The sequence below is a fragment of the Rhamphochromis longiceps genome, linkage group LG16 (genome assembly GCF_057381845.1).
Source record: "Rhamphochromis longiceps isolate RC_006_pf linkage group LG16, R_longiceps_female_GT1.1, whole genome shotgun sequence".
Classification (NCBI taxonomy): domain Eukaryota; kingdom Metazoa; phylum Chordata; class Actinopteri; order Cichliformes; family Cichlidae; genus Rhamphochromis; species Rhamphochromis longiceps.
The window spans coordinates 6637042-6658055 of record NC_140572.1 but is presented as its reverse complement, the minus strand read 5'-3'; the positions used below and the strand labels follow the sequence as shown (position 1 = coordinate 6658055).

Below are 21014 nucleotides of genomic sequence, written 5' to 3'. Positions count from 1 at the left end.
TGCATGGGTAATAAATCAGATAGAGGATTTCATTTCCCTCTAAAACTTCTTCGCTTGTTCTCAGAAACCAAAGATTACGCTTATGGGTGTTTAAATGCTAGTGACCGTCCCACACTAGGATAATAACTGGTTTTGGCAGATTTTGTTGCAGTGTCATACCACCCTCTTTGAGATGCCAGGTGGATGGAGCCTGGCAGCTGCAGACTGCCAGTGTCTGGGCTAAGTGGCAGTTCCAGGGCTTGGAGAATGATGATGGATGATGATGACTAAAATTAGTGGCTTCGGGTGACATGCTGCTCTGCCTTTTGATTTGGCTTTGGAAAAGGCAGCCCAAACACTGATATCAATGAATGGATTGGTTTTGATGAATATGTAGCAGATATACAGTACAGCCTGTGAGACCTGTTATTGTGACCTGCATGTACTGAAGACGTTTCCATCCACACTGGATAAAGATCGAGTGACACAGGTATACATAGATTTTATGCAGCTGTGGACTCACCTGAAGTGGAAGGGAGGTGGGTATAGCTGCTCAGACAGGTGAGTGTGAACCACGTAGAGGCCAGTGAGGCTCCTGCCAGCATCAGCACCAGGATCAGCTTCAGCATCCCGCGGATAGAGTCTGCAAATCTGAGCGCATGCATTGGGAAAAGGAGGGAAAGGCGGACTATAAATACATAAAAGCAGAGTAAAACATGTCAAGGACAAAAAACACTCAAGACTACTGAAGTGAGTACAGACAGCTGCTTGAGAAACAAGGAGCATCCTTCATAAACACAACGAGCATCTATGCAATTTTTCAATGTCTGTTTCTTCGGCGACTTGTGTCATAATCTATTACTGGAGGCATGCATTGTTTCACAGAAGAGCTAGATCATTTCCTTCTCCCACTTGTTTCTGAGTGCATCAGTTGCACTTGTCACTACACAAGGAGACACTACTGCAAGAGTAGATTCAATTTGTCTCACCAGCTAAGCAGGCAGACTTGAGATGCACATTGTATTACATTGTGGAAGACAAGCCATCGGGCCATTCCCAAACTCTCGAGCTCTGCGGTTTCTCTTTGTAGCCCTTTCTAAACCCACATAGTTCATTAGGTTCCTCTCTTCTCCTCTGGGTATGCATATGTATGCATGGGAAAGATTAGATGAAGCTACAGAAGCCTTTAGCGATGACAGACACTAATTACTTTTGTTTTGTTGCTCACAGACAAGATGCTGAAAGAGAAGGAGGGCGGAAATTGACAATGAACTTAACGCAAGAATAAAAAACCCATGTTGGAAAATGGTTGATTAGTTCAACTAGGTTTTGAAGTTCTGTCAGTCTGCCGAGGGCCAGGGGACGCGGGAAAACATCCTTTGGAAGGATAATGAGAAGCTCTCTACTCAGAATGTTCCGGGGTGGCATTTTTAGATGAAATTATGGTCTCTTTGGATTTTATGAGCCGTCACTCATCGTCTCTACATATCATCTCCATATTCACAGAAAATCAGCTGTACTCTGGATTTTTACCTTTGGTCTTTTAAATCACTGTGTGAGGCTAAGATGCACACCTGGTTCCTTCTGTTGGCCTTTTCAGAAAAAAAAAAAAAATCCAACTAAATGGTTCATATTTCTGCTTACAAGAATGAGCTGATAGCAACGGCAGGCTAGACGAGAGGGCCAAGCGCTTGGTGCTACACGGGGATCACAATTCTCTATGTAGCCCAGTGGCAAACAGATGGAATTAGAGACTGTTTATTGTAATTATTATTAAAGGTGTTTTATTTTGTTCAGTTAAAAGCACTCATGATTGGAGAGAGACTCTAAAGAAAAAATCCAAATTATTTTGTATGGAATTGCATTATTTGTGTTATTTATTTATTTTGTTTCTCAAAGGTTATTTTTTGACCTGGATACAAATGCAGTCCAACCAATGGGATTGTTTGTCCCGCCTTGTTTTTCATGTTTGGTTGCGCTGCTAAGGCTGCTTAGACCACACGCGCCATAGCAGTACCTGTGGGGAAAACGTGGTAGCTGTTGAAACAGCGAAGCTGTTGGTGTCTGCTTGATTAGCCGCCAGATTTGGATAGCCGAAGCTAGTTTTATGAATACGAAGTGCTTTGCACTGGTGAGTAACGAAACTGTTATAGCCGCTGATCGGCATCCTGAAATGTTAATGTTGTTCGCTTCAAAAAACAAACGCTAATGGTGACGGTACTATGCAAGTAGCTAGCGAGTGTGCTAAACGCTCACTCCCGTTGTTAAGCGTTAGTTGAGAACTTATTAGCTGTTGTTAGGTTAAGGAAAAAACAGTATGTCTATCTGTTGTATTGAAATGTTTTATTGTGTTACTTTTATTCATCACTGTTGTTACTTGACCGTGAGCAGAGTATATTGAGTTTGCTGCTTTTAATGAGCAGTGTGAATTGCTTTAATGATTGGTGATAGCTACATTGCCATGTAATGAAAACGTTTAGAATTTGATTAGTTGTACAACATTAGAAATTGAAACACATTTTGTTCATGATTTATACTTTAAACAGAAGTGTTAGTTAAGTGTGAACCGTGTTCATTTGAAGTAATTCTGACCTCACTCTTAGGTCAGGTTTTTTGAGTTGGAGAAAGGAGCCGAGACTCCTCGGAGAACATTGGATTACAGACTTTGTGGAAATCTGCAGAAGAGGAATAATTTTCCATTGCAATGGATGGCGAGCCACAGCCCATTTGGAATTGAATCTTGAAGTCTGGTTGCCTGAACTGTGGTAGGACAAAACAGTGCAAACCATACATCGATCGTGGACTGAACTCACACCAATAACTCACCAGATCACCAAACAGGCCTGATCTGGATCCTATTGACACTTTAAAAGACCCGGGTCTAACATTCTTTTCTTTTTTATTTTGGGTATCTGTGCGCGCACACACAATTTTGGTTGTTATTGTAAAGGCAATACAGTGCACAAATTTCAAATACAGTTGAACTATTGCTTCATCATTTGCAGTTGTGTTTTCATTGTGGTTACCCATCCTCTGGGCTCCTGTCGTTCCTGAAATCTTCTGATTTGCCCATTGTTTATATATTTTGTTACATACTGGTTACAGTGTAAAAGTGGCGAGCCAGCCAGGAGCCTTGAATTAATGGGTGACGATAGTGAAGCATATTTTGTGTGATTGAGCTTTTGGTAAGACCGTGTGTCGCACCAAAAGATGGATTTTGTTGAAAAATTAGGTATTAAGGTCCCAAATGCTGTCATAGTGCGTGGGGTAACAGGATCAGAAAAGGATGAAGAGATTTTTGAGTTCTTAAAGCAGTACGGCTCTATTAGTAGGGTCCTCACCATTGATGATCAAGTATCTGAATTCAACAAGGATCAGATAGTGGAGTATAACTCAGGAGTAGCAGTGCAAACATTAGGACCCTTGTTGCCCTATGTCCACCCCTCAGCTGCCAATCCTGATGTAGTATTTTCTGTACATGCTTTGACAGATGTTTATTCCCAGAGAGTTGGGGGGAGTGTCACAGATACTTACCTGAGTGAACTGCGAGGAATAGCCAAGCTAAGTGGGAAAGATTTTGAAGAGGTACTGAGAGAGGTGATGACAAAAATTGAAAAGTCTGTGGGTGTCGCCGAAGAAAGTGTTGCACTCAGTACTGAGGTTGAAATAGAGGAAGTTGATCATACTGACAGGCCCAGCCAGACCCCTGCTACTTTTATTGAATCAGCTGGTATTTCAGTCTGTCCTAAGCTTGGCCACGCTGATGATGAATATCGCACACCGACTTTAAGCTCTGGAACCAAGAGATCCCTGACTCTAAATCCTGGTGAGCTTAACCCACCAGACGTACAGAGAATTGTGGTTGAACACATTGTAAAGAGTGATGATAAGATGTCACGTACCCATTCCACCTTGAGACTGAGAGCTTTTTCTGGGAAGATTCCCCGGCCATATAATGAAGCTGATTATGATACTTGGCGCTCTCATGTTGATTTAATGATGGAGGACACTTCTGTTTCTGACTTGGAGAAGACTCATAAAATTCTCGAGAGCCTCCTCATTCCTGCTTCAGATGTAGTTCGACATCTTGGACCTGAAGCGCCACCATCTACCTACCTGCAATTATTGGAATCTGCCTTTGGCACAGTTGAGGATGGGGAGGAATTGTTGGTGAGGTTCATGAACACGTTGCAAGATCCTGGAGAAAAACCCTCAGCTTACCTGCATCGCCTGCAGGTGGCATTGAACCGTACTGTACGCAGGGGAGGTGTACAGCCACAAGAGGTCGACAAACACCTCCTGAAACAATTTTACAGGGGTTGTTGGAATCATGACTTGCTTGCTGTCTTGCAGCTAGAACTTAAGGATCGACAACCCCCATCACTCGCTGAGCTTTTGTTGCTGCTGCGTACTGCAGAAAGTAGGCAAGAAACAAAAACTAGTAGAATGAAACGGCACCTTGGTACTACCAAACCTAAGGTTGTCTCCCATAGACAGAGTGTTCAGGAAACAAGCGAAACACAAGCTGAATCTGAATCAAGTGACCTAAGTAAGTTAAAGAAGCAAGTTGCTGACTTGAAGAGTCAATTGACAGCACTCATGAAACAAAGAAAACCCACTGCTTCTAAGAAAGAACACATGCAGAAAGATGAAACTAAAAAACCTGACCATGCAAAGACTGAACCAGGGCCCCCTCCACACAGCGCTTTAACTGTAAAGCCAAAACCGTGGTACTGTTTCCGTTGTGGGGAGGATGGTCATATTGTGGCCACCTGTGAGTCAGATCCAAATCCTGCCCTGGTAGCTGCTAAAAGAAAGGAACTGAGAATCCGTCAGCAGTTATGGGAAAGCCAACACCGAAACACACCTTCGTTAAACTGAATTCAGTCCCTGTCGTGGGACAGATGGGGACTGCAACGGGTCAAACACGTCCCGCTGATAAGAAGCCTAAAGTGACCACTAAGAAGGGTGCCATGTTAACATTGAATGCTGAGCGTGGTAATTTCAAATTACCCAAAGGTTTAATAGGGGCGAAAACTACAGCACAGGTTCAAATAGAGGGCAATTGTGTTAGCTGCTTAATGGATACAGGCTCTCAAGTCACCACTGTTCCCCAGTCGTTTTACAATCAGAACCTGTCACAACATGAGATCCGGCCTCTCTTTGAGCTTTTGGAGGTTGAAGGAGCCAATGGCCAATCTGTGCCTTATCTAGGCTACATTGAGATTAATGTTGTATTCCCCAAAGAGTTTTTAGGTGCTGAGGTTGAAGTCCCCACACTAGCATTGGTGGTTCCAGATGTTCGTACAGTCCCCCAGCCACTAGTTTTGATAGGTACTAACACACTAGATCTACTTTACGAACTCCATCGTGATACTTGTCCTGAAGAGTATGAACCATCACAATATGGTTACAAAGCAGTGCTAAAGATTTTGGGGCTGCGACACAGGCAGTGCAAGGATAACCGCCTTGGTCTGGTCACCTCGCTCGGAAAAGACCCCCAGCTAGTTCCAGCAGGACAAACCGTAGTGTTAGAGGGGTTCATTGATGTAAACAGTCATACCACTGAGAAATCTGTCCTCTTAGAACATCCCTCCTTGTCAGCACTGCCAGGTGGGGTGTTAGTTAAACCTTGCCTCATTGACTTGCCCCAGAAAGCGCCATATAAAGTGCCAGTCGTAATGACTAATGAGCTGGATCATGATGTTGTTATTCCCCAGAAGTGTGTGATTGGGGAAATCAGTGCATTTCATCGTGTTCTCTCACATGAGCATTGTGTGGTGACACCAGATTCTAGCACCAAGCAGAAGCTAGGCCTCAACTTCAACTTCGAGGACTCACCCATAAGTGCTGAGTGGAGAGAGAGAGTAACACAAAAACTTGCCAATATGCCGGAGGTCTTCGCGCAAAATGACATTGACTTTGGGAGAACTAATCAGGTAAAACACCAAATCAAGCTATCTGATGAGACTCCATTTAAGCACAGGGCACGCCCCATACACCCAAATGATCTGGAAGCTGTCCGAAAGCACTTGCTAGAACTTCAACAGGCAGGTGTGATCAGGGAGTCCACATCACCCTTCTCTTCTCCCATAGTGGTGGTGAGGAAGAAGAATGGGGATGTGCGTCTCTGTGTTGATTACAGGAAGCTCAATCTGCAAACAGTGAAGGATGCTTATGCACTCCCAAACTTGGAGGAGACTTTCTCCACGCTGACTGGTTCCCAGTGGTTTTCTGTCCTCGACTTAAAATCTGGTTACTACCAGATTGAGGTTGAAGAGGCTGACAAACCGAAGACAGCTTTCGTTTGTCCCATTGGATTTTGGGAGTTTAACCGTATGCCGCAGGGCATTACGAACGCTCCAAGCACATTTCAGCGTCTCATGGAGAAATGCATGGGGGATATGAACCTGAAGGAGGTTCTTGTCTTCCTTGATGACATCATTGTTTTCTCTAAAACGCTGGAAGAACATGAGACCCGACTGATCAAAGTTCTCAACCGTCTGAAAGAGTACGGGTTGAAATTATCCCCTGAGAAATGTAAATTTTTTCAGACATCAGTGAGGTACTTGGGACATGTTGTGTCTCGTAATGGGGTGGAGACTGACCCTGAAAAAGTGAAGGCTCTGCAAACTTGGCCAGTGCCTACTGATCTGAAAGAACTGAGGTCTTTTCTTGGTTTTGCAGGGTATTACAGACGCTTCATTAAAAGCTATTCTAACCTAGTGAAGCCCCTCACCAATTTGACCTCAGGTTACCCACCCCTTCGCAAAGGTACCAAGCCCAAAGCTAACACTCCTCAGTATCATGATCCGAAAAAACCCTTTGGTGAGCGATGGACTCCAGAGTGTGAACAAGCTTTCCGAGCGATCATTGAAAAGCTAACTACTGCTCCGATCTTGGGTTTTGCTGACCCCAAGTTGCCCTACACTCTCCATACGGATGCCAGCACTATGGGGTTGGGTGCTGCTTTGTATCAGGAGCAGGAGGGGCAGATGAGAGTAATAGCATATGCTAGCCGAGGTTTGTCCAAGAGTGAGTCTCGCTACCCTGCCCACAAACTAGAGTTTTTAGCTCTAAAGTGGGCAGTTACAGAAAAATTTTCTGATTACCTCTATGGTAGCCAATTCATGGTTGTAACTGACAGCAATCCCTTAACATATGTTCTGTCTACAGCCAAGTTGGATGCAATGAGCTATCGTTGGCTAGCAGCACTCTCCACGTTTAACTTCCAGCTTCAGTACAGAGCTGGAAAGTTAAATTCTGATGCAGACGGTCTTTCAAGACGACCACATGGAGAACTGCTCAATGACACCGTTTCACAAAAAGAGCAGGAACGTATACAGCGGTTCACTGAAACACATCTGTCTGGTCAAGGAGTCACTCTTGGCCCAGACGTGGTCCCAGCTATCTGTGAGAGGCACCTCATTGGCTGTAGCCCAAGTGAAAACAAAGAGATGGATTGTGCTTTCACCCTGGTAGACTCTTTGGCCATGTCTGTATCTGCTATACCAGATGAGTTTGTGAATGAAGATCAGTGTGGTGGGTTACCAGTTATTCCCCATATGCCAGTAGAGCAGCTAAGGGCAGAACAACGAGCTGACCCGTGTTTGAGGGAAATTATAGCTCAACTCGAGACTGGGGACAAGGTTCCACCCACCGTTAGAAAGCAACTGCCCGATATTCCCTTACTAATCAGGGAATTCAGTCGCCTTGAGCTACACAATCAAATACTGTACCGAACACGACAAGATGGAGGTTGTGTAACCTGGCAACTTGTTCTTCCAGAGCAGTTTCGAGACACAGTCCTCCATAGCCTCCATGATGATATGGGCCACTTAGGGATTGAACGCACTCTCGACCTGGTGAGAACAAGGTTTTACTGGCCAAGGATGGCTGCAGATGTTGAGAAAAAGGTTAAAACCTGTGATCGCTGTGTTCTGAGAAAATCCCTTCCTGAAAAAGCTGCTCCTTTGGTCACCATAAAGTCCACCAGACCTCTTGAGCTTGTTTGTATGGACTTTTTGTCCATTGAGCCTGATAGGAGCAATATTAAGGACGTCCTCGTACTTACAGACCACTTTACTAAGTATGCCATTGCCGTCCCAACTCACAATCAGAAAGCTCAAACAGTTGCCAAGTGCCTGTGGGATAATTTCATTGTCCATTACGGCATTCCTGAACGTTTGCATAGTGACCAAGGGCCTGACTTTGAGTCACACATCATCAAAGAACTATGCAACATCCTGGGTGTTCACAAGATTCGTACTACGCCCTACCATCCTAGGGGAAACCCTGTAGAGCGTTTTAATAGGACGCTGTTGAGCATGCTTGGCACATTGGAAAACAAGGACAAATCACAGTGGCATAGCTTTGTGAAACCATTGGTTCATGCGTACAATTGTACAAAGAACGACGTTACAGGGTACTCACCTTATGAATTAATGTATGGCCGTAAACCCAGATTGCCCATTGACCTGGCTTTTGGTCTTCCCCTCAGAGACGACGGCTACAAGTCACATTCGCAATATGTGCAAAGTTTGAAGTCACGTCTGGAAGAGAGTTACAGGATCGCGGCACAAAACGCAGCAAAAATTGCTGACAAGAATAAGACCAGATTTGACTTGCGTGTAACCGCTTCTAAATTGGAAGAAGGAGACAGAGTTTTAGTGCGTGCTGTACGCCTAAGAGGGAAACATAAGCTTGCTGATAAGTGGGAGTCAGATGTTTATGTGGTGGTAAAGCAGGCGGGAGATCTCCCAGTTTACACAATAAAACCTGAGAACAGAGACGCTCCTTGGCGAACTGTCCATCGAGATCTCCTACTCCCTTGTGGTTTTGTCACACCCACTAAGGAGAAGCCTGTTATGACAAACTCCACACGCAAGCCTGTAACACGGCAATCAGCTAAACAGTATGATGAGACTGAACCTTCTGAGACAGAGGAGGATACCGTTTGGTTTCGTGAGAGGCGTCCCAGAGAAACCATTCGATTCACCACATTGTACGAGATTCCAAAATCATCCCCTGACACCGATGATGGTGAGGCAGCACAGATAAATTTAACTGAAGACTGCTTAGCTGTTAATGATACGGTAGTCAGAGAAGACTTGTCTCATGGAAATGCAGAAATCATTTTGGAGGATACTGCCTTGGATGCCGTGAGTGAAAAACGCTCAGCTGCTGATGTACCTGGAAGTGGAAATGACTTAGCAGACACATCCACCTTTCAGGGAGATGTTCTTCTAAGCAGAGAAGACTCTGACAGTGAGCCTGAGGCCTTTAACAAAGAAGATTCACAACAGAGCGTGGAAGGTGATAAAATGGACACTCTTCGACGTTCAGTGAGGAATAGAGGTCCGCCAGAAAGACTGCAGTACACCCAGTTGGGTAATCCACTGATATCTATTGTGCAATCCTTATTCCAAGGCTTGAGCTTAGCTTTTACTGATGCTTTGCAAGAGAGTAAGGAGGTTGGAACTTACCAGGAGCCACTCTCTCAAGTGGTGAGGTCACAGCCATCTCCCATGCAAAGGGACTTGCATGAATTTAGGAGGGGAGAGTGTAGCCCAGTGGCAAACAGATGGAATTAGAGACTGTTTATTGTAATTATTATTAAAGGTGTTTTATTTTGTTCAGTTAAAAGCACTCATGATTGGAGAGAGACTCTAAAGAAAAAATCCAAATTATTTTGTATGGAATTGCATTATTTGTGTTATTTATTTATTTTGTTTCTCAAAGGTTATTTTTTGACCTGGATACAAATGCAGTCCAACCAATGGGATTGTTTGTCCCGCCTTGTTTTTCATGTTTGGTTGCGCTGCTAAGGCTGCTTAGACCACACGCGCCATAGCAGTACCTGTGGGGAAAACGTGGTAGCTGTTGAAACAGCGAAGCTGTTGGTGTCTGCTTGATTAGCCGCCAGATTTGGATAGCCGAAGCTAGTTTTATGAATACGAAGTGCTTTGCACTGGTGAGTAACGAAACTGTTATAGCCGCTGATCGGCATCCTGAAATGTTAATGTTGTTCGCTTCAAAAAACAAACGCTAATGGTGACGGTACTATGCAAGTAGCTAGCGAGTGTGCTAAACGCTCACTCCCGTTGTTAAGCGTTAGTTGAGAACTTATTAGCTGTTGTTAGGTTAAGGAAAAAACAGTATGTCTATCTGTTGTATTGAAATGTTTTATTGTGTTACTTTTATTCATCACTGTTGTTACTTGACCGTGAGCAGAGTATATTGAGTTTGCTGCTTTTAATGAGCAGTGTGAATTGCTTTAATGATTGGTGATAGCTACATTGCCATGTAATGAAAACGTTTAGAATTTGATTAGTTGTACAACATTAGAAATTGAAACACATTTTGTTCATGATTTATACTTTAAACAGAAGTGTTAGTTAAGTGTGAACCGTGTTCATTTGAAGTAATTCTGACCTCACTCTTAGGTCAGGTTTTTTGAGTTGGAGAAAGGAGCCGAGACTCCTCGGAGAACATTGGATTACAGACTTTGTGGAAATCTGCAGAAGAGGAATAATTTTCCATTGCAATGGATGGCGAGCCACAGCCCATTTGGAATTGAATCTTGAAGTCTGGTTGCCTGAACTGTGGTAGGACAAAACAGTGCAAACCATACATCGATCGTGGACTGAACTCACACCAATAACTCACCAGATCACCAAACAGGCCTGATCTGGATCCTATTGACACTTTAAAAGACCCGGGTCTAACATTCTTTTCTTTTTTATTTTGGGTATCTGTGCGCGCACACACAATTTTGGTTGTTATTGTAAAGGCAATACAGTGCACAAATTTCAAATACAGTTGAACTATTGCTTCATCATTTGCAGTTGTGTTTTCATTGTGGTTACCCATCCTCTGGGCTCCTGTCGTTCCTGAAATCTTCTGATTTGCCCATTGTTTATATATTTTGTTACATACTGGTTACATCTACCCATAGCTACACCCCTGAAATCTCCATCACCCATCTGCCACTGACTGGCTCACATCCACAACCCTTCAACCACTCCTGCTACCAGAGAGGGACGAAATCCTTAGTCTGCAACCAGCCAAGAGCTCATCTCTTTGCAGAGGGGATCACAGACTGTTCCCCTGTACTACATCCAATCTGATCCTTCAGACTAAAATGCCATAAGTAGCTTATTTCCTATACTACACCTCTGGATCCCCACTCCACTAGATAAAGAGCTTGGTTACTCATTGGCACAATATGGTGCGAGTGACACGTTTTAAATTTGAACTCACGAATGTCAGTTTAAATGTCGCTAACTGAGGTGCACAGTTAGCCACCAGTAATAAAAAAATATCCCATCATAAACCATGTTTTTCTTTTTAAAAGTCGATCAAATTTGCATTTTTTGGACTCCACTACAGTAGCATTGCACGATTTATTATTTAGAGCAGTCTGACGTTTTAGCACACAGGGATTCATTCATTCATTCAAAATTAGATTTAATACCTTTTCAGAGATATATAACGTTAAATTTGATCCTTCTGCTCTAACAGCTATCTTTGGAGAGACACCTCGAAACGTCAATCTCTCAAAAATAAAAAATTCGAATTCTATGTCCTTTGCTTCACTCACTGCAAGGCGCCTTATACTTAAGAAGCAGGAAGCTCCTCCCACACATGAACAGTGGCTTGATGAAATGATGAAATATATACTATCAGGTTCAACCACCAAATTTCTTAAGGCATGGCAGCCATTTCTAATGTACATGGAAACATTTAAAATGACCAGCTTATCAAGACCTGATACCAGATCTCTATATCACTATCATAGTTAACTGTACACTGAGTCCCTTATACATTTCATTTTTATATTTGTGGGGTTTTTTTGTTGTTGTTAGTTTGCTGCTCTCTTTCTGTTATTTTTTGGGGTATTGACAGATAAGGAGGTCCTCGTTTAGAAGTAAGACCAGTAACACTGAGCTGTTCCTTCCTTTACTCTTCAAAAATTACAAGCAGATAAAATTGTGTTTAAAACCTATATACAGTAATTTATTGATCTTCGTCACAGAACTCCATTATCATGCAAAAATCAAATACAAATAGTAAACATTACACTGCGTTCTTGAAGTCAAAAGAACTTGAAAGATATTTTGAGTTGAACCCGCACACATTAACATTTTGCTAATATTTTAGCGTGCTGTTAAAAACCAAAAATATACAACTGCATTTAAAAATTTAATTCAATTAAAATTAACAAAAATAAATAAATAAATCACTACAACTTCTTGTATAAGTGGAACTATACGTCACATTCATGGGAACGAGGTTGTCACATATGACGCATGAAAGAGCCACTTCCATTGGATTTGTTAAATAAGATTAAGATATAACTGTTGCACTACTCACAGAGTAAAGAGGGTCATGTCATCTCATGAGGTAAAGTCAGAATTAAAAGCCTATCTTTTACACTCCCCTAACAGGATTTATTGGCCATAAAGATAGCATCATTTAAGTCATGTAGAATCAGATTCCATTTTCTGCTCCCCGGTGCCTGCAGGGAATGATGAAATATCATCATTAGTATAATTTAGGCCCGTCTACGTTTTTAGTGAGGAGCAGACATCCTGCAAAAGAAAAAAGAAAAGAACGATATGATATGATGACCAACACGCAATCACAGATTGTTCTCGTTTGAAGGGAAAACAAATTAGGCCGCAGCTGATACTCATTTGCGTTTGCTCTATTGGAGTATTTTCCAGCTCAGACCTCCGTGATGTGAAGGAGAATAACCTGGTTCTGTTTTCTGCCACCTCCTCCGTATTCACCCCTCGCCCCCCCTTTTTCCCCCAGAGCTTGTAATGGGGAGATAATGAGTGAAGCTTGTTAGTTATTCTTTCCACTCTCCTCAATCTGGAGGAAAATAAATAAATAAAAATAGTGTGCAGTGTCGTGGTGCTGTCGTCCAATCAGCATCTGTCTGGGCCAGACAATTAGACAGATGCCAGATTGTTTGTCAAATGTTTTCATGACGGGGGCCACACCTCGGAGCAGCTACCACCGCTAATTGAACCTGCTGGATCGAGGTCCCTGCCATTCAAACATCCACTGAGCCAAGACACAGGGAGCGCAATGTTTGCACGAGCCTGTGTATGATTTTTATTTATTCATTTATTTTTTGGCAAAGGGCTTGTGCTGACACCCAAAGAAATTTAGCTAAGCAGCAGTAGCACTTTAAATGTGAAACTGCAACACCTGCTCCCTGCGGCAAACTGTGCTCGCGACTGGCACGCAGAGTGCTGACTAAAGGGAGAGGGACGGCTGGTGGCGTATAATAAGCTACAACTTGACATTAACAACTTAAGGGCTGCTAGCGGGTGAGACAAGGGACAGAGATTGTTCTGTTCATTAGCACAATCTTTCCTGGGAATTTATCTAATGATGCTGTGATGCAGCAAGTTGATGAAAAAAAAGTAAAAACAGAAAGGGGGAATAGAGAGTTTTGGGGAAATGGAAAAAGAATTTAATACATTTAAAAGTAATTTCTTCTTCTGGAGAAACATTTTTCCAATCAAAGAATGGATTTTAGCTCCTAGATGGTATCTAGGAGCTAAAATCCCAAAGGCCTGTGAGCCTGTTTACTGGAAGTATTGCATGCGAATACCAGCTTCCTGTCATGCAACACCATGGTGCACACTGCAGGGGAGTCTAAAAAGAATACACTTTTCTTCATCATTATGGCGCACATGTAGAATTATGGCTATAATGTATCATTCACGCATGAGGATGATTCATCAATAATTCCTCTTAATAAAACATACCAGCATGCATACCATTCTTGGCATCATCATCAAAGCTTGAAGGTGCAATATCATTCGTCTGACTCACTTTAAGTCAAAAGAATGGGCCATTATTTTACTGGTAACACAGGAAGCCATAACATTTTTAAAAGGACTTGGTTTTCCTTCTCATATCTGGTAAACAAAGCGAGATCTAACATATTTTCTGGGTTTCCGCAGCACTGAAGGGCACTGCTGTGCTGTTTTTTGTTAGATGAAGTTTCTTTGTTGTAGAAATGAAACTTTAGGACACTCAAGTTAAACAATCGTCTCCTGCTTTTACTTCATACTTCAAACAAGGGCAACTGCACATTTGTACAGGTCCTATTATCTTCCCAGTTCTAAAGCTGTCCTCCAACCAGGATCATTTATGTGCTGCAGACAAATATTCATATCATCTTTCCATTCAGATAAAAAGTACAGTAGCTCACCGAGCTCACCAAAAGACTCCACTCATTCTCCAGGCTTGATTGTTTCAGACCTTTCCAATAAAAATTGAGACCTTTTCTAATAATCTGTCAGCGACTACAAAATTATCTCTCCACTTACCTCACTCCAGCACTTGCACAGACAAAACAAAGCTACAAAAGAATTGCTGCTTTTCTTCTGTTTTCAATGTGAATCTTTCTGGATTTACAGCAGCAGTTCAACAGGTAGATTAATCATTACCAACTACAGATGAATAAACTTTGGATGGATGAACGGATATCCAGTGTTCACCACAACCAACCACAAGACCGTCGTTCAGTGGATGAACTTAAGTTATATTCAGTCACTTTCACACGATCAAGCCCCAAGACAACCCAACCCAAATGACACAGGAGCGGTTGGAGGAATTTCATTTACCCATCAACTGTTGCATCAAAGAAAGACTAATTATGCATCCACTGACTCCAAGACTATTGCAATCAACACCAATAACTCAACAGTTCTGTTTACATATACTTTCACCTAATGCAGCAAACAGCTTCATTGATTAACAGCGGGAGTTATAGGCTCATTTCCCTGAGAGGGTTGTGCGGTCAGCTGAGCGCACCATCCGCTCCGAGCTCCCTGACCTGCACTCAATCTACAGCAGGCGGTGCTGGACCAAGGCCAGGAAGATCGTGAAGGACCTCAGCCATCCCAACAACAGACTGTTCTCTCTGCTGAGGTCAGGAAAGCGATTCCGCTCCCTGAAGACCAACACAGAGAGACTGAGGAGGAGCTTCTTCCCGCAGGCGATACGGTCTCTCAATCACACCACCACACAGTACTGACCCACACATACAGTTCTTACACACACACTGGACATTCTGGACTTTGGTTTTGCACAACACTGGTCACTATATTCTTCATTTCCGGTTAATACTTGTACAGCTGCTGTTATTGTGTATATATTTATTTATATTTAGATTTCTTCATACATTCTTATATAGTTCTATATTGTGTATTTTGTTGTACAGTTATTTTATTTTCAACTTTAATTTATATATTTTATCTTATTCTTCCCAGTTAAATTTACCCTTCATTCTAATTTGTGTTGTACAGTTATTTCATTTTTAACCTTAATTTATATTTTATTCCTTCCTAGTTAAATTTACCCTTTTTAATTTTTCATATTTATTTCCTATCTTATTCATAGCCTTTTCCTTTTTTGTTTTCTTTAGGTCACGAGCAGTTGTCCAAGCATTTCACTACATATCGTACTGTGTACGTGACAAATAAAAATTTGAATTTGAATTTGATTACAACTTAAAGAAAACACTGGATCTGCTTGGTAGTGCTGATTGCACCTCAGCCTACGACAAATATACATCTATCAGACACGAATGAGTCCCTTCCTTTTGCAGAGTCCACACTTTGTCTTCATAGCGTGGCCAACACTGGAGGTGAAGTGGTAGCTGCATTAGCATCAATTTCCCTCGCTCTATTGCAGCATCGCTGCACTCAGATCATATATTAAAAGGGAGCAGATGAGAGAGGAGCAAGAGCGGCTCCTATTTTTACCTCAAATCAACCTTCACTGTTCTTTATATTTATTAATTATTAACATTGTTAGAAACAATACAGCCTTGCAAGTGGCAGGTGTACACATCAACATATAATATGTACGCAAAGACCAAGTGAACAGAGTGATTAACACAATGAAAAACATTCACAGGCAACACTTTTTAAATATGCCTTTTATATAGAATAGGTGCAACTAAAGTTCTCACGAAGAACACTTGATTATTTCATTGCTTCCTGAATAAAGAAACACTTTGTTCACAAAATCTTTTTGCATTATGTTATTCCATTTGCCAACTCTCCAGCTAGTATTGAACTACATTAAACAAATAAGTAAAAATACACGTGCACTTTATCCAGGCTCCATTTTACCATTTCTTTTAAATATGCAAATAATGTTCAAGTGGGGTTCAGTGTATCTGCTTAACCTTCATCACCATATAAATCGTTCCCTACTCTTTGGCTTTTGGCAAACACAGCATTGTCTTTTCTCTTGAGATCAAATCATCATAAACTCCATGAATCTGTGAGGTGTGTATAGCTTTATGTTCAATTTTATGTTTAAGGAATGAAATTTGCAAGACAGAAATGTGTGTGGGTTTTTTTTAAATTCACCGATCATCTCCTGATGCCACAACTTATTCTGCTTTGGTGGACCTGACGCCCAGATTAGGAATGACTGAGTGTCTCTATCCATCTATCTGCAACTCTGTATTCAGATGTATGAATGTGTCAGATTCAGCTGTGAAGAAGGCGTGCAAATGTAAAATGAGGGGTCACAGTAAATGTTTATTTTCTAATTTGACGCCTTGCTGATTCTATTGAGTTTTAATTTGATAAACAGACTGAATGCCATTTAAAATCAGAAACGCTAAAACTAGTTCAGCTCTGGAATCAGCAGACTCACACTTTAAGTTAATTAAGTTATTACACAATGCAAAAGTGACATAACATGGGTGAGATTGTTGCTTGGTCCATGTAGTTTGGTTATTTGAGAGGTTTATTAGAAGGTGCAGCAGGGACATGTGTTACACATCAGTGGTCAGGATGTCCAAAAAACTCCCTGAAAAGCCTTCAGCTAATCCAAAATGCTGCAGCAAGAGTCCTGACAGGGACTAGAAAGAGAGAGCAGATTTCTCCTGTTTTGGCTTCCCTTCATTGGCTTCCTGTTAAATCCAGAATTGAATTCAAAATCCTGCTCCTCACATACAAGGTCTTAAATAATCAGGCCCCATCTTATCTTAATGACCTTGTAGTACCATATCACCCTATTAGAGCACTTTGCTCTCGCTCTGCAGGCCTACTTGTTGTTCCTAGAGTATTTAAAAGTAGAATGGGAGGCAGAGCCTTCAGTTTTCAGGCCCCTCTTCTGTGGAACCAGCTTCCAGTTTGGATTCAGGAGACAGACACTATCTCTACTTTTAAGATTAGGCTTCAAACTTTCCTTTTTGCTAAAGCATATAGTTAGGGCTGGACCAGGTGACCCTGAATCCTCCCTTAGTTATGCTGCAATAGACGTAGGCTGCCGGGGGATTCCCATGATGCATTGAGTTTTTCCTTTCCAGTCACCTTTCTCACTCACTATGTATTAACAGACCTCTCTGCATTGAATCATATCTGTTATTAACCTCTGTCTCTCTTCCACAGCATGTCTTTATCCTGTCTTCCTTCTCTCACCCCAACCAATCACAGCAGATGGCCCCGCCCCTCCCTGAGCCTGGTTCTGCCGGAGGTTTCTTCCTGTTAAAAGGGAGTTTTTCCTTCCCACTGTCGCCAAAGTGCTTGCTCATAGGGGGTCATATGATTGTTGGGTTTTTCTCTGTATCTATGAAGCGCCTTGAGGCGCCTTTTGTTGTGATTTGGCGCTATATAAATAAAATGGAATTGGTCTAAACATGGACAGGTCATTACAGTCTGAACGTGTGAAGTCTTACGCAGTGATCAGTCAATGGTTACGAGTCATTTCCAATGAAAGCCAGTAATATGAAGCTACCAACTGTCGCTCTCATGATGGGCTTGACAATAAAAAAAATAAATAGTCAAAGTTGCACTGCTCTCAACAGTTTTTCAGCACTTAAGTGATGGAGTGAAGCATCCACCATCATTCTTTCATCCTTGCATGCATACACACATGCACAGCACATTTACACCAACACTTCATGGCAGGTCTTTTTGACAGTGTAGCAGACTTGTAATATTTTCACTCATAATGTCAATGCAGTGTTAAAGTACAGCTTCACTTTTAATCCACATTCAGTAGTCAGAGTGGCACAGACACACACAAAAAGGATGGCATAACTCACCGGGCCATTGCCACTCCGAACACACATCCACCAACGGTCGACCAGAAACCAATCCAGCCTGCATCCACCTGTGTTTAAAAAGAGAGAGAGAAAGAAAGAAAACAAAGGAAAATGAGGTGGTGGTTTGGGAGAGAAGCCAAGAGAAAAGAACAGAAACAGAAAAGCATACACCCTGTTCAACATGCAGTCCATGACTGAGGACAGAGCTAGACAGAGAGCAGGCTCTAAGTGCCTGAAGACTGTGAAGGCCTGCCAATCACCGTGTCCGGTAAATTGCCAGGGTTGGCAATGTTGCATGAGAGTGTGTGCGTGCGCAAAGCTTGCTGTCCTTTTTTTTTTATTTTCCAGGATGAAAGTCAAAACACACACACACACACACACACACACACACACACACACACACACACACACACAGTCAGAAGAAAGGACACTTTGACCAAGGGACTGCCACAGAATCAATAAGAGGTAAAATACAGCACGCCTCCCTTTCTCTCTCTCACACACTCACAGGAAAAGTCAAAGTGCCAATAAATGCGTTTGGTTCTCATAAGTCTTCTATTGACAATAACTTTCATTAAGTCAAATTCAGATGGTAGATCATTCAGCGAGGAAGCTGAATCTAAAGCAGGACCTGATGCTTTCTGCTTAATCACACTCTGCACCAATCTGTCAAGAAAGTTCACGATGAAGAAAAGTGGACTATCAAAGTTATTAAATGTAGACCGATTCTAGCTTACAAGTGATGCATGCCAAAATGCCATTATATTTGATCAGAGTTTTGTGTGGGCCAGCCTTCTGTGAAGCAGTGAAGATCAATGGAAAGGCACTCATCTCATGTTTGCATAGCCTGAAGCAGCACAGAGAGGTGAACTGTACTCCCCAAGTAAATAAAAAAAAGATCTAAAAATATATATTATAAATCAAAACACCCACAACCCTGTAGCACCTATAATTGCTGTTTATCTTCCATGTAGGCCGTGCAGCACTGATGCTAGGATTTTCTATGGTGTATGTCACATCAGTTTGTGCGCCAATTCAGGGAGCTAAACACAAATTGCATGCCAAGCCATTTCAATTCAAAAGATACAAATTACTATGTTTCATGTGTGGGTGGAGAGTTAATTAACTGCAGCATTCTCAGTGCTTGGATCCTTTAAAAAGGCCAAGCCTGAAGCTTAATCATGTCTGCTATTTTGTGACTGTGTCAATAAGCTGGCGACGACTGCAGTTAGGATGGAGAAAGCCATATCATGTTAATGTGTTTGTTTCTGTTTTCTCTCTTGATCGCTTGTCATAAACCTGATCCTCTGAGAAGAAGTGGCATGTTGTGCTAATGCTGAATCTCTTCGTATAATCCTAAAAATCCACAAAGCAGTGTTTAATGCTGAGAAGTGTTTTATGTGAAGGCAGAACATGTTAAAAAGTGCTTCAAAACTCCCAGTGGTTGTGTATTGGTATTAAAAAAAAAAAAAAAAAGAAAAAGAAAAACTAATCTTACTAAAAGAAGCAGGACGCAATCTGCATTCAAATTCTATGCATTCTAAATGGGTCTCCATTAAAAACTGATGAGCTGAAGCACTAAAGCACCCATTTCCCGAGACCTACGGATTGTGATGATACTTGTATCTGCAGGTTTAGCACATTTCCCCTCTAGAGCTCAAATGGCATCCTTAGCATCGGACGTTTGGCGCTTCCCCTGTGCATCTAGTATCCAAATTCCAGAAATACACACCCTTGTTATAATAGAATAGGTGACCATTTTTACTTTTCTCATCCTTTTGCGTTTCGATGGCTCTTGTCCTAGTATCACCCCAACTCCCATTTCCTACCACAAACAATCACAGTGGAGAGGCACAGAAACTGCGGCGTGATTGCATTTGAAGAGAGCGCCCATTTGCAGGTACAAAATTGAAAAGAATGGCAATCACTGACATGAGTTTTTTACAAAAGATAAAAAACAACACAAATTTTGTTGTCTCAATCTCTTTTCTGGGTGGCCACACAGCACACACCGTGTCAGTATGGAAATATATTGAGGCATGACTTGCTGACTTGTATTTGCTCGCTGGAAGATACAAGGCCTCGGTGGAGTTTGTCATTTTCTTCCCTCCTGGGGTGATTGTATGTGCACACTATGTTCTAAGAGCGTCAGTAATTTCACGCATATTTTTAAGACTCGCATATAAACCAAACAAACATGAAAACGTGAGTTTCCTAGTCGGGCTCCAGTCAAATCACCACATGCTGTGTCATTTCCCTGCCAACAGATCCCCGTGTGCCTCTGCCCCTCTTCCAGTCATTTACTCAATCAATCCTTGTAAGTCGTTAAACATCACTTCTAGGTCGTATTTCATGAAGTCATAAAAAAAAAACAGCATGACGACTGAGACCAGAGAGCTGGCTAGGTGCTGTAACAGTCTTTGTCACTTGCAGAGCATGTTTCGTTCGCCTTCATGTTTTATTTCTTTATTAGTTTTTCAGACACTCTGCTGTGGGACAAGAACATGTTTGTATTTCCAATAGACTCTGGGGGAGAGGGGAAAAAAAAGAAAAGAGACATCAACATTTGTCTAATCCAGTGACAACTGATTGCTCTTACTGCCTCACGGCACTCATGGTCCCCTCTCACTCAGGCTGGGTGGCTAGCTGCGGAAACAGATGACAGAAGCATCTTTATTCCAGAAAAGGACCCCGAAGAAGCATGTGTAAGAAAAATGCTGACAGAGAGAGGGAGGAGGAGGAGAGATGAGGTTAGGTCTTGAAACACACCAAGGATAAATGACTGCATGAATCAGCAGCAGAACTGAGTTACCAAATGTGTGCACTAGAAAAGAAAAAGAAGTGAAAATAGAATTTGAAAAACGGTGCAGTGAAAAAAGGATTTGCCCCTTCCTGATTTCATTTACGCACATTTGTCACACATTAAAGATCAAATACA

At 42.0% G+C, this 21014-nt stretch overlaps 1 protein-coding gene and 2 long non-coding RNA genes across 3 annotated transcripts in view; 2 read left to right on the top strand and 1 right to left on the bottom strand.

The window, feature by feature from the left end:
* slc49a4 (solute carrier family 49 member 4) overlaps positions 1-21014 on the bottom strand; it is a 54871-nt gene that overhangs the window by 13124 nt on the left and 20733 nt on the right. Inside the window, exons 6-7 of the mRNA XM_085385370.1 lie at positions 18077-18144; positions 503-630 (exon numbers count right to left, since the gene is read on the bottom strand). Of these exons, the coding sequence (XP_085241496.1) occupies positions 503-630; positions 18077-18144 (196 nt within the window). The remainder of the gene's footprint in view (positions 1-502; positions 631-18076; positions 18145-21014) is intronic.
* Positions 1708-2977, top strand: LOC146650497 (uncharacterized). Its single transcript, XR_014907897.1, has 2 exons — positions 1708-2110; positions 2583-2977. It is a non-coding gene; the product is annotated as an uncharacterized LOC146650497 (long non-coding RNA).
* Positions 9540-10819, top strand: LOC146650496 (uncharacterized). The gene is made up of 2 exons (XR_014907896.1): positions 9540-9952; positions 10425-10819. It is a non-coding gene; the product is annotated as an uncharacterized LOC146650496 (long non-coding RNA).